At 42.6% G+C, this 17,841-nt stretch overlaps 1 protein-coding gene across 2 annotated transcripts in view; it reads left to right on the forward strand.

Annotated features, from left to right (window-relative positions):
- RING1 (ring finger protein 1) overlaps nucleotides 1–17,841 on the forward strand; it is a 62,693-nt gene that overhangs the window by 33,756 nt on the left and 11,096 nt on the right. For both annotated transcript variants that reach the window (XM_053721880.1, XM_053721881.1), the window contains exons 5-6: nucleotides 6,958–7,257; nucleotides 7,773–7,950. In XM_053721880.1, the coding sequence (XP_053577855.1) occupies nucleotides 6,958–7,257; nucleotides 7,773–7,950 (478 nt within the window). The remainder of the gene's footprint in view (nucleotides 1–6,957; nucleotides 7,258–7,772; nucleotides 7,951–17,841) is intronic.

Below are 17,841 nucleotides of genomic sequence, written 5' to 3' on the forward strand. Positions count from 1 at the left end.
GATGCCAATGTGGAACCCCCTATTCCTTTTTGTCCCTCATGTACTGAGAGGGCTTTACAGTTTAAAGAACAAATTTTCTTTTCTTAACTCGCTTAGTACTTTTAGATCTACTTAGTCTGTCTAAATTGGGATACGCTGTTAAATTGAAATCCCCTCCAATCACGACATTACGTCCTCTGTATGCTACTAATTCTAATGCTAAATCCTCCCAAAACCTGACATCAGGTTGATTGGGGCCGTAAATGTTACAAAGAATAAAAGAGCTCTTCTCTATTTCAATGTCAAGAATTTGGTAACGGGCCTCTGGATCAATTTGGCTCTTATTTATTTTATATTTTAAATTTTTGTTAATCAATATTGCCACTCCTTTCTTCCTAACCTGTGACGGGGCAGCGACCACCTCCCCCACCCATCTAGATTTGAGTTTATCAATTTCATGCCTTTTTAGATGAATCTCTTGAAGCATAGCAATACCAGGCTTATGTGATCCCAATAATTTTATTACGGCTTTCCGTTTGATAGGGGAAGTAATCCCACCCACGTTCCAGGAAAGAATTTTAATCGACCCTATGCCCAATCCAGTTTTACTAAGATACTGCAAGACATTTTATAACAAGCCATCAATTTATAAAATAACAAGCAATTACAAGCCATCAAATATATTAGGACAAAAGGGCAGAGGGGTGGGAAGGATGCAGGGGAAAAGAGAGAGAAAAAAAAAAAAAAAAAAAAGAAGGGATGGAAGAAAGGAGGCCCCCCCCCGTTTACATACCAAAAATAAAAATACATCTTTACATACATACTCTTGAAAAGACCTTCTTTTCAACAATAATTTTACAATAAAAAAATTGCTCATAGTCCAACATAAAAATGACTTCAATCAGTCAAACCAATCCTTAACGTTCAAGGGATGCCATTATCTAAACAAAACTTTTGCGCTTCTACAGTATTATTTAATATACTTGTTTGACCTTCAATAATCATGATTAATCTTGCCGGATAGACAAGTCTAACATTATAGTTTGCTTTCATAAGTCGAGAACAAAAGGGAGACATTTCTTTCCTCTTATTCGTAGTTTCGGAGGAAAAATCTTGAAAGATTAATACTTTTTGTTGCTCTAATATTAATGGATTAGCTTTTCTGTAGTATCTAAGAATATTAATCTTGTCCTGGAAGTTTAGCATTTTAACCAATATGGGTCTGGGTCTAGTAATACCTTCAGAATTTTGCCGTACTGGACCCACTCTGTGCGCTCTTTCGATAATCATAGGCATCGGGGGGGTTGGCATTTTTAATAATTGGGGGAGTTTAATTGAGACGAAAGCAACTAAATCTGAGTATTCTGTGGATTCGGGAAGACCAATAATTCTTAAATTGTTTCGCCGCGAGCGGTCCTCTAGGTCCTCTAATTTGGCTTGTAATACAGCTATTTGAGACCCAGATTCTTTATTGGACTGCTCACATTTATATAATCTATCTTCAGAGTCTGAGATTCGAGTCTCAATTTCCTCCAGTCGAGCTGTAAACTGCCTCACTTCCAGGACAATATTATTTATATCTTGTTTAATTTCTTGTTTAACAACATCTAATTGCGGGGAGATCATCCTAGAGATCTGCTCAACTAGTTCAGAAAAGTCAGAATTTGGGCCTATACCATTATATTGTTCTTGTGGAACTATTAAAGAGCTCTCAGATAACTTAGTAGATTTCTTGTCTTTATGTTTGGGAGGCATAGCCGGAGATGTTTGTTTATGTTGTGTAACAAATCTATCCATGTATGGTGTGTTTATTGCTCAAGTTAAGAGAAGGAACGATATAAAAAGGGGGAAGAAAAGAAGAGAGAGAAAGAGAAAAAAAAAAAAAAAAAAAAAAAGGGGGGGGGGGGAGGGGGATTGAGACTGTGGGGAGACTCCGACTGTCACTTACTATCCCTCAATGTGACAGAATACAATACAGTAAGTGAGGACTTGTTGGTGTGCAACACTAAAAGTGAAAGTGTGATGTGTGGAAAAATAGGTAAGTAATTCAGTGACTAAGTAGGTAATAGGAAAAAAAAAAAGGGGAAAATTTACTCTGTGATGAAAAGGTGAAAGTGTGATTCCAGCTGTCACTTGTTTCCCCTAAGCGTGGCAGAGGATATTGTCGTGAATGAGGGCTTGTGTTAGAGTGTAATAGTTAAATAAAGATGTGCAGCGTGAACAAAAAAAAAAAAAAAAAAAAAGGGAGAACTTCCTTTAAAGAGTCGTGTCCAAGTTCTCTAACCCAAGATTGGACTGCTTAAATGATTATCTAACTTAGCACAGAATACCATCAACATAGGAAAACTATTGGAAATAGATCTGAGGACTCTCTTAAATATCAGGTGGTCTTGCTTGCCCTGTCTCCAGGGCACTCTTATAGTCCATTAACAATAGACCATTTCATCCCAAAAAACAGGATAGTATAACTTTTGCGTACTACCAGGCACACTATTCAATGTTCATGGAGATAGAAAAAAAGGAAAAAAGAAAAAAAAACAGTCTTAGGTGTAATCCACTTAATGACCAGACACAAAATCATACAGGAATAGATACTTCTGTGGACGTCCAACTTTCTTGTGTTAAACTTCCTTCACTTTAGCCCTATTAGGGCGAATACAAGGCTTAATATCACAATATGTATCCGCAGTAGGGAACAATACTAGTGTCAATGTTATAGTCCTGCTCTGTAACAGTGTTGTGGGGCATTTATGCTGGGTTTTCTTCTTGAGCTTCTATTTAGAGGGAAGGATAGCCTGAAGGGTACCATTAAAGATTGATGAAAGACTTCGGTCAAAATGTATGGTAATAGCCCTTAGATAGAGGTTGATACCAGGGGTTATGTTCCTACCCTAAGTCAGGGTCCTGGGAGCTGTTACTAGGCTATCAGCTTATTAGATCCTTTTCCCATGGAGAAATATCAGTAGGGGCCCTATACTCATTATCATCAGCGGCCGAGCTTATTGCAAAACTTCATAGCCCAGAATGAAAGCCGGTCCCTTTAATAGTGGAGGTATCAGGGCCAATGTTCCTACCCTGTGTCAGGGTCCTGGGAACAGCTGTTCACTTTCTAATGCCAAATTTCTTTTTACAGCCTTTAAATATATTCTTAGAGACCCAAGAAAGCGGCACCACTTTCACCCCATGAGTAACTTATTGTGCGATGCGGGTAATGGTGGTAGTCTGGTAGCAGATCTTAAGAGCACTTTTCCCAGCTTTAAATCTCTCTGAAGCAGGCCACTATTCACACTGCTCTGTTAGAACTTTATGTAGCGCACATGCCGCTGTTCTTTTTTGATCTTAAGTAACGGACTTAGTAGGATATAGCCAGGCGAGATATAACCCAAACAATGAGCATGAATAGACAGGGGGGCCCAGACAGTATAGGTCTTTTAGTACTCACGACCAGTCTTCCAACCGGGTTCCCAGTGTAGCGATTCTTAAGTTCTCTCGCTGGATGCCTTTTCTTGAGGAATAGCCCTGAGAGAGATGTATACCAAACTCTGCTGTCTGTCCCAGTAGCTTTCTCACGCAGTTCCACTCACTGCGTTCCCCTCACAAGTTGGGCTATGTGAAAAAGAAGGTAGACGCCGCGCCAGGGCGGCGGTGCTTCCACAACGAAGCCGCTTCTGTCTTGTGACTTCGGTCACGCTAATAGCCTTAGGCCAAGTCTCCGGTCTGCAGGGAAAAGTTGCAGCGCAAGGAGGAGTAGCGTTGGGGCGATGTAGCAGGCCCTGTGTTTTCGGCGCGCGAAGCAGCAACCAACCACCTCGCTCCGCCTCCAAACCGGAAGTGACAAATTTTCTTTAATGCAAGTATATCTAAGGATGTTTCTCAGACTGATGAGACTCAGGGTATGCCGCAACTTTTCTCCCCAAGCGTCACAGGCTTTAACGCCCGCTCAGGCGACGCCGTGTTCTGCAACTGCGTCCGCTTCATTCACTCTGCAGGATATGGCTGCAGTTATGTCATCCACTCTTTCAGAAGTTTTATCTAAGTTGCCAGCTTTACAAGACAAACACAGTAGGACAGAGGCCCATGTGGTCCCTGCGACTTCTGATGCTTTGATGGCGATCTCAGATGTTCCCTCCTAGGGCTCTGAATTGGGGGGTACGGAGGCTCTGTCTGAGGGGGAACTGTCTGACTCAGGAAGTGCATTGCCCCCGACAGATTCGGACGTAATGTCCTTCAGGTTTAAGCTTGAACGCCTCCGTCTTTTGCTACAGGAGGTTTTGGTGACTCTGGACGACTGTGACTCTATTGTGGTCCCACCAGAGAAATTGAGTAAGATGGACAGATACTTAGAGGTTCCTTCTTATTCCGATGTTTTTCCGGTTCCTAAGAGAATTTCGTAAATTATTGCAAGGGAATGGGAAAGACTGGTTATCCCGTTCTCACCTTCCCCTATTTTTAAGAAAATGTACCCTATAGCTGACACCGTTTGGGATTCTTGGCAGACGGTCCCTAAGGTGGAGGGAGCTATCTCTACCCTGGCTAAGCGTACGACTATCCCTATCGAGGACAGTTGTGCTTTCAAAGACCCCATGGATAAGAAGTTGGAGGGTCTTCTCAAAAGACTCTATGTTTATCAGGGGTCCCTATTACAAATGGCGACCTGCATTGTAACAGTCACGACTGCGGCTGCTTTTTGGTTTGACATCCTAGAAGAGTCTCTTAGGACTGAGACTTCTTTGGAAGAAATACAGCATAGAATTAAGGCCCTTAAGCTGGCTAATTCTTTTATTACGGATGCTTCCTTTCAGATCACCAAATTAGCGGCTAAGAGTTCAGGATTCTCCATCTTAGCACGTAGAGCCTTATGGTTAAAATCTTGGTCTGCGGATGTGTCCTCTAAATCCAAGCTTTTGGCTATTCCTTTGAAGGGAAAGACCCTGTTCGGGCCTTACTTGAAAGAAATAATTTCTGACATTACAGGAGGTAAGGGTCACCTCCTCCCTCAAGATAAGACATCTAAGCAAAGGGGACGACAGAGTAATTTTCTTTCCTTTCGAAATTTCAAGGGAGTTCCCTCTTCCGCTTCCGCTAAACAGGAAGGGAATTATGCACAAGCCAAGTCCACCTGGAAACCCAACCAGTCTTGGAACAAGGGTAAACAACCCAAGAAGCCTGCTGCTACTACCAAGACAGCATGAAGGGGCGGCCCCCGATCCGGGACCGGATCTAGTAGGGGGTAGACTTTCTCTCTTTGTCCAGGCTTGGATAAGAGACGTTCAGGATCCCTGGACACTGGAAATCGTGTCTCAAGGGTATCAGTTGGAGTTCAAAAATTCCTTCCCCAGAGGAAGGTTTCTTCTTTCACGATTATCTGTCGACCAGCGTTCTTACGCTGTGTAAGAGATCTCTCCTCCATGGGAGTAATATGCCCCGTTCCAGAACAGGGGCAGGGGTTTTACTCAAATCTCTTTGTAGTTTCCAAAGAAGAGGGAACGTTCCGACTTATTTTAGATATCAAAAGTCTAAACAAATTTCTCAGAGTTATATCCTTCAAGATGGAAACTATTCGGACCATTCTTCCATTGATCCAGGAGGGTCAATATATGACTACCGTGGATCTAAAGGATGCATATCTTCATGTTCCTATCCACAGAGATCATCACAAGTTCCTGAGGTTTACCTTTCTGGACAAACATTTTTAGTCTGCGGCCCTTCCTTTCAGTCTGGCCACGGCACCCAGGATTTTCACAAAGGTTCTGGGGTCTCTGCTGGCGGTTCTCAGGCCACGGGGCATTGCAGTGGAGCCTTATCTGGACGATATTCTGATCCTGGCGTCGTCTTATCAACTAACAAAGTCTCATACCGACATTGTTCTGTCCTTTCTAAGTACTCACGGGTGGAAGGTGAATATAGAAAATAGTTCACTGATTCTACAGACAAGGGTTCCTTTCCTGGGAACTCTTATCGACTCTTTATCCATGAAAATCTTTTTTCTACTTTCTACTTACAGGCGACTAAGGACTTTCATCAATCATCTTAATTATTTGTTGTTTTTTCTGGAAAACGTAGGGGTCAGAAAATTACGGCTACCTCTCTCTTTCTTTTTGGCTGAAGAGTATCATCCATTTTGCATATGAGACTGCTGGACAGCAGTCTCCTGAACAAATTACAGCTCATTCCACTAGGGCTATGGCTTCCTCATGGGCATTTAAAAATGATGCTTCTGTTGAACAGATTTGCAAGGCTGCAACTTGGTCGTCTCTTCACACTTTTAACAATTTTTCCAAATTTGATACTTTTGCCTCGTCCGAGGCTGTTTTTGGGGGAGATGTTCTTCAAGCAGTGGTGCCTTCCGTTTAGGTTCCTGTCTTGTCCCTCCCTTTCATCCGTGTCCTATGGCTTTGGTATTGTATCCCATAAGTAAGGATGAAATCCGTGGACTCGTATCTTGTAAAAGAAAAGGAAATTTATGCTTACCTGATAAATTTGTTTCTTTTACGATAAGAGTCCACGGCCCACCCTGTCGTTTTCTAAGACAGGTTTTTATTTTTGTTAAACTTCATTCACCTCTGCACCTTGGCTTTTCCTTTCTCTTCCTAACTTTGGTCGAATGACTGGAGTGGGAGGGAGGGGAGGAGCTATATATACAGCTCTGCTGTGGTGCTCTTTGCCTCCTCCTGCTGACCAGGAGGCGTAATCCCATAATGAATGAAATCCGTGGACTCGTCGTATCGTAAAAGAAACAAATTTATCAGGTAAGCATACATTTCCTTTTTATAGTACATTATAGTGTGTGTGTATATATATATATATCTCCATTTTTATATAGATATATTTATTATAATATATTATATATGTGTAATGGTGCTGAAAATACATAGTTACCTGCATATGGCATACATTTGAATTGGGGATCAGTGAATCTGTCCCTCTATTTGTAGTGAAAGGTTACGGAGAATTAAATGTTTTTAAATCCCTGTCTAGGGCACAGCGAGTTCGGAAGCACCAGCACGAGTCCGACAACACCACTTTTAGCGGGGGTGAGGATAATTGTGACAGTCGCTCACACGTCAGCAATCCTTCAGTACACAGCAATCAAGAGGCGGGGCCAAGTCGCAAGAGGTCCCGAGGGTCTGAGGATTCTGGCGCTGAGCCTGACCTTTCACATGAGGGTGGCGTACGGAGTCCCGATCCACCAGGCAGTGGCGAGACTGGCAGTGAGATTGAGCTGGTGTTCCGAGCTCACCCTCTTTTGGTGGAGAAAGATGGTTATAGTCAGACAAGGTAAGATGAGGGCCATTTAAATATTTTTGCAGCTGAAGGTACGTAACTTGGAGTCCAGTGGAATGTTAATTGGAGGAGAAAGGCTTCTAGTACTGACTTTCTGCAGGGGCAGAACATTTGAGAAATCGTTAAAGGGATATGAAATCCAGATTTGTTCTTTCATGATTCAATACAATTTAAAATGTACTTCTATTATCAAATGTGCTTTGTTCTTTTATTATTCTTTGTTGAAGAGATATCTAGATGTGTAGCATGCACATGCCTGAAGCACTGCATGACAGGAAATAGAGCTGCCATCTAGTGCTTTTGCTACAGACACGTGCTCACCCATTAACTAATCTTCCTACTTTTTAACAAAGGATAACAAGAAAATAAAATTTGATATTGGAAGTAAATTTGGAAAGTTGTTTAAAATTGTATGTTCTATCTGAATCATTTGAAGAGGATTTTGGTGTCTTATATCCCTTTAACAAATATATTGCTCTACTGTACAATGCTTGAGCTTTTCTTTCTAGGTTTGTTAAGACTACGGCAAACGCTACAGTCGATCACCTGTCAAAGTACCTGGCATTGCGTATTGCGCTGGAGGAGGAAGCTCTACGCGGAGGAGCTGATGCTGTCACTCTCGGGGAAGTCAGTGAGAAACAATACACAATTTATATTTGTGCAGGAGCTGCTGGCGGCCAGTATACAGTGAGTTTATAGAGGGTTTTAACCTTTTAAAGCCGTTATGCCGTTCCATTCCGTCATAATTAGACTGGGCTTTAAAGCCGTTATGACGGAATGGAACGTCATAACTAACGGCTGTCCTGAAGCCTTCTGTGCTTCAGGGATTTAATCGTGGTCTGGAGGGCGTTCCTAGGATTGTAGGGACGCCCCCCAGATGCGATCCAATAATTGAAATCTCGCGATCGTATGCACGATCGCGTAGTTTCAATTTGTCTACATCGGAACAGTTGTTCCGATGTAGGCACTTTAACCCTGTCACGAAAGGGTTAAAAGGACAGTCTACTCAAAATTAATCTTTCATGATTCAGATAGTGCATGTCATTTTAAACAACTTGCCAATTTACTTTTATCATCAAATTGTTTTGTTCTCTTGGTATTCTTAGTTGAAAGCTAAACCTTGATGCAGATAGGGTATGTCATTTTAAACAACTTTCCAGTTTACTCTTAGCATCAAATTTGTTTTGTTCTCTTGGTATTCTTAGCTGAAAGCTAAACCTAGGTAGGCTCATATGTTAATTTCTAAGCCCTCAAAGGCTGCCTCTAATCTCAGTGCATTTTGACAGTTTTTCACAGCTAGAGGGTGTTAGTTCATATGTGTCATATAGAAAACATTGTGCTCATGACCATGGAGTTACCTAGGAGTCGGCACTGATTTGCTAAAATGCATTTCTTTCTTTCACGGAATTATCAATTACTGTTGGGAATATCGCTCCTGGCCAGCAGGAGGAGGCAAAGAGCACCACAGCAAAGCTGTTAAGTATCACTTCCCTTCCCACAATCCCCAGTCATTCTCTTTCCCTTCGGTGCAAGGTGGAGGTGAAGTTTTGGTTTCTGAATTCTTCAATCAATATTTTATTATTTTGAAAGCCAGTGCAGGCTTGCTCTGATCTTTCCTAGCTTGAGAGAGTCTAGCTGTACTCCACGTGAGTCTCTTCAGTAGGGCAGTGGTAACTTTCAAACAGTTAGGAACTTGTGGGGTGGGCCTCACTGTGTTTTCCTAACAAATTGCTGCCCTTGTAACAGAAAGCCAGAGTAGGCTTACTCTGTCCTTTCTTATTTTCACAGGTCCCTGTGAGGAGTGGCTTCCTCTCACGCCTAGTGATCTGTCCTCCTGCCGGACAGCCAGGGGTGCAGGCAAATGCCATTTTTGTTACTTTACAAGAAAGAAGAGACATTGGCACTACAGGTATCCTGCATTTTATATGGGACTTATGTCCTGAATTAGATCAGGACTCATAAGGCAGGGAGCAGGCACTGTGAAGCTGTGACAGGGAGAGTTTTTATTGAGAGCGAATAAGTATCTCAGGGGGCTCAGTTATTTTTCTAAGGATCCTTTTTTTTTAAACGGATGGGCCTGTTATGTTTTTTCAGGAGCAAGGTCCTGCTTCATTGCGGAATGATGTTCAGATTCTTAGTGTTTTAATGGCCGCCGGGACTGCCTCTGACGTAATGAGGCGGATCCTTCTTGAGGCGGTAGTTCCGTTCTAAATCTCGCATATTTTCTTGCTGATAACGGAAATAAGAGTGGCGCAGATAGAGTGGATCGGGTTGCTTCCCCACAGAGATTCCGCGCAATCACTAACTCCGGAGTACAGAGGGGGCAGGTAGGCACCTCAACAGTAACGCTGAGGTGTAGAGATTCCTGGTTGATTTCTTTTTGTTTTTTCTATTGTCTTAGGATGGAGCAATAATACCTTTTTTTTTAAATAATTTTTGGCAGCTGGCGATGTAAAGCGGGCTAAAACATATCCACTTAACATAATTAGGGCAATTAAAGATTATAACTTCAAATTCTGTATGACAGTCTTCGTTTTACAGGAGAACTGATTCTTAAAGGAACAGTACTTAAAGATTTTTTTTTTTATTTCTTTTTTTAATTGTGTTTAATTTTTAATTGCAGTATGGACTCGGAGTGTGTGCGCCTTCTGTTACATGCAAGCTTTGCCTAGATAGTCAAGTTGAACCTCCTTTGCCTTTTTGTTCATCTTCTATTGAGAGGCCTTTAATATATAAAGATAGACTTTTTGTTGCTGACCCTCCACTCTCTCAGGTTGATGCTATTCAGGCAATGGCGCAGCTTTTTCCTCAAACGTTCCAAGCTTTATCAACCTCACATGCACTAGTGCCCTGCGGTTCCTCGCAATCTTCTGGAGGAGTTTTTTTGCAGGCAGAAATTGCCTCCCAGATATCCTTTGCGGTATCTGAGGTGTTGGCTGCCATTCCCATGCTTCAGGGAAGACGCAAGAGGAAAATTAAAGAATCAGATGGTAAGGTTTCTGATCCAGTTCCGGCTACCCAAGTTGTTCTTTCTCATAAATCTGAAGAGGAAGATACGTCGGTAGCTTCTGAGGGTGATATCTCAGACTGGGACAGTGTAATCAATATAATCCCAGATGGGGAAAAAAAAGAGCACGCTGAGAAATGTATGAGTACTATTGTATTCACAGATGTTTCGTGCACGTACAGTTTGTAACAAAAGTTTCAGATAGTCAAAGATATATAAGACTCCTGAATAATGGATGATGTAACAGATGTTAGTCAGGGTAGCTCCTCTTGATCCCGAAGTGTAAGGTAGGCTGTTAAAAGACAAAAACGAAAGGAGGGCGCCTCATAGTGTAATCTTGTTTTGAAGTCAAAGATGTAATGGTAATAGTTGTGCTTACCAGAGATGTAGGCACCGTACTGTGACCGGTGCAAAACATCAGGCTAGCACTTAACAGTGGCTAGTACACTGAAGCCGGTACCACTGGTCGTTACCACCGCTGTGTTTAGACGCTGCACGGCTGTTGGTGAATGCCTTTCTGTATCGGCTATGAGGTGATATAAAATCAAGGACAACTTCCAATATTTAAAAATTAAAAACGCTTTATTGTAACGCGTTTCTCAACCAAAACACTGGTCGTTTCTTCAGACAATAAAAAGCGGATTAACGCGTTTCTCAACCAAAACACTGGTCGTTTCTTCAGACAATAAAAAGCGGATCCGCTTTTTATTGTCTGAAGAAACGACCAGTGTTTTGTTTGAGAAACGCGTTACAATAAAGCGTTTTTAATTTTTAAATATTGGAAGTTGTCCTTGATTTTATATCACCTCATAGCTGATACAGAAAGGCATTCACCAACAGCCGTGCAACGTCTAAACACAGCGGTGGTAAAGACGAGTGGAACTGACTTCAGTGTACTAGCCATTGTTAAGTGCTAGCCTACTGTTTTGCACCGGTCACAGTACGGTGCCTACATCTCTAGTAACCACAACTATTACCATTACATCTTTGACTTCAAAACAAGATTACACTATGAGGTGCCCTCTTTTCGTTTTTGTCTTAGGACAGTGAAATGCTTTCTTCTGATACTGAAGTTGTATCCTTCAGGTTTAAGCTTGAACACCTCTGTGTACTGTTAAAGGAGGTTTTGGCTACTTTGGATGACTCCGAGACTCCTGTCATTGTCAATCCCAAGAAATCTAGTAAATTAAATAGATACTTTGATGTTCCCTCCTCTGTGGACGCGTTTCCTGGGCCAGACCGGGCTACGGAAATTATTACCCGGGAATGGAATAAGCCGGGGATTCCATTTTCTCCTTCCCCGGTGTTTAAAAAGATGTTTCCAGTGGCTGACTCCATTAAGGAGTTGTGGCAGACGGTGCCCAAGGTGGAAGGGGAGATTTCTACTCTGGCTAAGAGAACTTCTATTCCCATAGAGGATAGTCGCTCTTTCAAGGACCCAATGGACAAGACGCTGGAGGCTTACTTGAAGAGGATGTATGTTCATCAAGGTCTCCAATGGCAACCTGTAGTGTGTATTGCCACTGTGACAAGTGCTGCAGCCTATTGGTTTGATGCATTGTCTGAGTCTCTTCAAGCTGAGACTCCTTTTGGAGGAGATCCAGGATAGGATCAAGGCTCTTCAAGGGACAGTCAAGTCGAAAAAAAACTTTCATGGTTGAAATAGGGAGTGTCATTTTAAACAACTTTCCAATTTACTTTTTATCACCAATTTTGCTTTGTTCTCTTGGTATTCTTAGTTGAAAGCTAATTCTAGGCGGTTCATATGCTTATTTCTTAGACCTTGAAGACTGCCTCTAATCTGAATGCATGTTGACCACTAAAGAGCATTAGTTCATGCGTTTAATATAGATAACATTGATAACATTGAGCTCATGCATGTGAAGTTACCCTGGAGTGAGTACTGATTGGCTAAAATGCAAGTCTGTCAAAAGAACTGAAATAAGGGGGCAGTTTGCAGAGGCTTAGATACAAGCTAATCACAGAGATAAAAAGTATTTTTCTAGAACAGTGCTGGTTATGCAAAACTGGGGAATGGGTAATAAAGTGATTATCTTTCTTTTTAAAAAACAAAAATTCTGGTGTTCACTGTCCCTTTAAGTTAGCCAATGCCTTTATTACTGATGCATCTTTGCAGGTCATCAAGTTAGGAGTCAAGGTATTGGCGCGTAGAGCATTGTGGCTGAAATCTTGGTCGGCGGATGTTTCATTCAAGTCTAAACTTTTGGTCGATTCCTTACAAGGGTAAGACCTTGTTTGGACCTGGTTTGACGGAAATAATTTCCGATATCACGGGTGGGAAAGGATCTTTTCTGCCACAAGATAAGAAGAATAGGCCAAAAGGACATCAGACCAGAGTAATTTTCTTCCTTTTGTAGCTTCAGTGGTAAGTTCCCCTCCTCTTCCAAGCAGGAACAGTCCAAGCCTTCTTGGAAACCCAGTCAGTTTTGGAACAAGGGGAAGCAATCTAAGAAACCGCAGGTGAGTCTGTCAGCATGAAGGGCTTTTAGTGCAAGAGGGGTCAGTTCATTACGACAATAGACCTGAAGGATGCGTACCGCCATGTTCCGATTCACAGGGATCTTCACATGCACAGCAAAGTGAGCAAGCGGTTTTTAGCGTTCTGAGACCTGACCGGAAGTTTGCTGGGCAGTGGTCGGACAGCCGGGAGGGAGGTAGGCGCCTCAGCAGAGACTGTTAAGGCGAAGAGGTAGCATTTATTTTTTTTCTTTCAGCAGAGTAAAAGTTATGGCTTGAATTTATCTTGCACTGTAAAATTGTTGACACTTACTTTTAAAGGTACAGTATCCTGTTATATTTCAGGATGTTTCAAAGGGGAGATTTTTTAGATTAGTGTTGCACAACCTTGTTTTTGTTATCAAATATTGATAAGAGTGTGGTTGGTAAAAATTTTAAAGGGCCACTACATTTTTTATTTTTTTTTCTCTCCCCTTTTATTCTTATTCATCATGGACTTGGAAGATGTCCAGTCTGTTACATGTGCCATGTGTTTGAATGCCAATGTGGAACCTCCTGTTCCTTTTTGTCCCTCATGCCTTTCCCATATTGCAAGGCAAGCGTAAAAGAACAGACAATTATATGGTCAATGAAGTTTCTGATACTATGATGGCGATCTCGGACGTACCCTCCCAGGGCTCTGAGTTGGAGGGTATGGAGGTTTTATCGGACGGTGAAATTTCTGACTCGGGAAGTTCCTTACCTCTGACTGATTCAGAAGTGGTTTCTTTCAAGTTTAAATTAGAACACCTACGACTGTTACTAAGGGAGGTTTTGGTGACTTTGGACGACACTGATTTGATAGTGGTTCCTCCGGAAAAATTTAGTAAATTGGACAGATATTTAGAAGTTCCTTCTTACTGTTTTTCCAGTTCCCAAGAGAACTTCAGAGATTATTTCGAAGGAATGTGAGAGACCAGGTTTTCCCTTCTCTCCTTCTCCCATTTTCAAGAAGATGTTCCCTATAGCTGACGCTATCAGGGAATCTTGGCAGACGGTTCCTAAGGTGGAGGGAGCTATTTCCACCTTGGCTAAACGTGCTACTATTCCTATTGAGGATAGTTGTGCTTTTAAAGATCCTATGGATAAGAAGTTGGAGGGTCTACTTAAGAAGATCTACGTTCACCAGGGTTTGCTATTGCAACCGGCTGCTTGCATTGTTACGGTCACTAGTGTTATTGGTTTGATGCTCTTGCAGAGTCCCTCAAGACTGAGACCTCTTTGGAGGAAATACAGGATCGGATTAAAGCTCTTAAATTAGCCAATTCGTTTATTACTGATGCTTCTCTGCAGATTACTAAATTGACTGCTAAGTGTTCGGGTTTTTCAATCCTAGCCCGCAGAGCCTTATGGTTGAAACCTTGGTCTGCGGACGTGTCATCCAAATCTAAACTTCTGGCTATTCCTTACAAGGGGAAGACCCTGTTTGGGCCTGGCTTGAAGGAAATTATGTCAGATATCACGGGAGGCAAGGGTCATCTCCTCCCTCAGGATAAAAGATCTAAGCAGAAAGGTCGACAGAGTAATTTTTGTTCCTTTCGAAATTTCAAGGGAAACTCCTCTTCCTCCAAACAGGAAGGAAACTATTCGCAATCCAAGACTACCTGGAGACCCAACCAATCGTTGAACAAGGGTAAACAATCCAAGAAGCCTGCTGCTGCTTCCAAGTCAGCATGAAGGGTCTGCCCCCGATCTGGGACCGGATCTGGTAGGGGGCAGACTTTCCTTTTTCATTCAGGCTTGGGTGCGAGATGTTCAGGATCCCTGGACGATAGAAATAGTGTATTAGGGATACAAACTGGGTTCAGAAATTCTTCCCCCCGAGGAAGATTTCTTGCATCAAGATTATCTGCAGACCAGATAAAGAGAGGCGTTCTTACATTGTGTAGAGGACCTCTCCTATTCCATGGGAGTGATTTGTCCTTTTCCGATACAGGAACGAGGACAGGGTTTTTATTCAAATCTGTTCGTGGTTCCCAAAAAGGAGGGGACTTTCAGGCCTATATTAGACCTCAAGAGTCTAAACAAGTTTCTCAGAGTTCCATCGTTCAAGATGGAAACTATTCGTACTATTCTCCCATTGATCCAAGATGGTCAATTTATGACAGTGGATCTAAAGGACGCATATCTTCATGTTCCTATCCACAGAGATCATCACAAGTTCCTGAGGTTTGCCTTCCTGGACAAACACTTTCAGTTCGTGGCTCTTCCTTTTGGTCTGGCCACAGCACCCAGAATTTTCACAAAAGTTCTGTGGTCTCTACTGGCGGTTCTCAGACCGCCGCATTGTCGTGGAGCCTTATTTGGACGATATTTTAATCCAGGTGTCATCAAACAAGGTCCCATACCGACATTGTACTGTCCTTCCTAAGATCTCACGGGTGGAAGGTAAATCTGGACAAGAGCTCATTAATTCCGCAGACAAGGGTACCCTTTTTTTGGAACTCTAATCGACTCCATGCAAATTTTTCTGACAGAGGTCAGAAAGTCAAAGATTCTGAATACATGTCGAACCCTTCAGTCCACTCGTCGGTCTTCAGTGGCCCAGTAGATGGAGGTCATCGGATTGATGGTAGCGGCAATGGACATCATTCAGTTTGCTCGGTTTCACCTCAGACCTCTGCAGTTAAGCATGCTCAGGCAGTGGAATGGAGATCATACGGACTTGTCTCCTCAAATAGTCCTAGAACAAGAGACGAGGGGTTCTCTTCAATTGTGGTTGTCTCTGGATCATCTGTCCCAGGGTATGTGCTTTCGCAGGCCTTCGTGGGTGATCGTGACAACGGACACCATCCTTTTAGGTTGGGGAGCAGTCTTGGATTCCTTAAAGGCTCATGGAGTCTGGACCTGGACAAAATCTCTCCTTCCCATCAACATTCTAGAGCTGAGGGCGATCTTCAATGCTCTTCGGGCTTGGCCTCAGTTAGCTGCAGCTCAGTTCATCAGATTCCAGTCGGGCAACATAAGGACTGTGGCTTACATCAATCATCAGGGCAGAACAAGGAGTTCCTTAGCGATGACCGAAGTAGCCAAGATAATCCAGTGGGCGGAGACCCATTCTTGCCATCTGTCAGCGATTCACATCCCAGGCTTGGACAACTGGGATATTCTCCAATCTGATTCTGACGAGATGCCAAGCTTCCAAGATACGGGTCCAGGGATCCCCAGGCTGAGTTGATAGACGCCTTGGCAGTTCCTTGGTCCTTCGGCCTAGCTTATCTTTTTCCCCCGTTTGCACTCCTTCCTCTGGTTATTGCTCGAATCAGACAGGAGAGGGCATCAGTGATCCTCATTGCTCCTCCGTGGCCTCGCAGGATTTGGTATGCCGATCTGGTGGACATGTCATCCCTGCCACCTTGGAAGCTTCCATTGAGGAAGGACCTTCTCATTCAGGGTCCCTTCCGTCACCCGAATCTAGTTTCTCTGCAGCTGACTGCTTGGAGATTGAACGCTTAATCTTATCCAAGTGAGGGTTCTCTGATTCGGTCATAGATACCTTAATTCAGGCGCGTAAGCCGGTAGCTAGGTCAATTTACCATAAGATATGGCGCAAATATCTTTATTGGTGTGAATCCAAGGGCTACTCATGGAGTAGAGTTAGGATTCCCAGGATTTTGTCTTTTCTCCAAGAAGGATTGGAGAAGGGGTTATCAGCAAGTTCCTTAAAGGGTCAGATCTCTGCCTTATCTATTTTGTTGCACAAGCGTCTGGCAGATGTAACAGATATTCAATCTTTTTGTCATGCTTTGGTTAGAATCAGGCCTGTGTTTAAACCAATTGCTCCTCCATGGAGTTTGAATTTAGTTCTTAAAGTTCTTCAAGGGGTTCCGTTTGAACCTATGCATTCCATAGATATTTAGTTATTTTCTTGGAAAGTTTTGTTTCTTGTTGCCATTTCTTCTGCTCGAAGAGTGTCTGAGCTTTCGGCATTACAATATAATTCTCCTTACCTTATTTTTCATTCGGATAAGGTGGTTTTGCGTACTAAACTTGGTTTTCTTCCTAAGGTTGTTTCAGACAAGAACATTAATCAGGAAATTGTTGTTCCGTTTTTGTGTCCTAATCCTTCTTCTCAGAAGGAGAGATTGCTACACAATTTGGACGTAGACCGTGCTTTAAAATTTTACTTACAAGCGACTAAAGATTTTCGTCAATCGTCTTCTTTATTTGTTGTTTTTTCTGGGAAATGTAAGGGTCAGAAAGCTACGGCTACCTCGCTTTCCTTTCGGCTCAAGAGTATCATCCGTTTTGCATATGAGACTGCTGGACAGCAGCCTCCTGAAAGAATTACGGCTCATTCCACTAGGGCTGTTGCTTCCTCATGGGCATTCAAAAATGATGCTTCTGTTGAACAGATTTGCAAGGCTGCAACTTGGTCCTCTCTTCACACTTTTTCAAAATTTTACAAATTTGATACCTTTTCTTCGGCTGAGGCTGTTTTGGGGAGAAAGGTTCTTCAAGCAGTGGTGCCTTCCGTTTAGGTTCCCTGTCTGGTCCCTCCCTTTTCATCCGTGTACTATAGCTTTGGTATTGCATCCCACAAGTAAGGATGAAATCCGTGGGCTCATCGTGTCTTTAAAAATAAAATAAAATTTATGCTTACCTGATAAATTTGTTTCTTTTTAGACACAATGAGTCCACGGCCCGCCCTGTTCTATGAGACAGGTTATTAATTTTTGCTAAACTTCAGACACCTCTGCACCTTGGCTTTTCTTTTCTCCTTCTAACTTAGGTCGAATGACTGGAGTGGGAGGGAAGGGAGGAGCTATATATACAACTCTGCTGTGGTGCTCTTTGCCTCCTCCTGCTGACCAGGAGGCGTAATCCCACAAGTAAGGATGAAATCCGTGGACTCATCGTGTCTAAAAAGAAACAAATTTATCAGGTAAGCATACATTTTTTTTTTTCCTCCAGAAAGGTCTGGAGAAAGGTTTGTCTGTCAGTACTCTATACGGTCAGATTTCTGCTTTATTTTGCTGCACAAGCGTCTGGCGGACGTGCCAGATGTGCAATCCTTTTGTCAGGCCTTGGTCAGAATCAGGTCTGTGTTTAAA

Source organism: Bombina bombina, chromosome 7 (assembly GCF_027579735.1).
Source record: "Bombina bombina isolate aBomBom1 chromosome 7, aBomBom1.pri, whole genome shotgun sequence".
Taxonomy (NCBI): domain Eukaryota; kingdom Metazoa; phylum Chordata; class Amphibia; order Anura; family Bombinatoridae; genus Bombina; species Bombina bombina.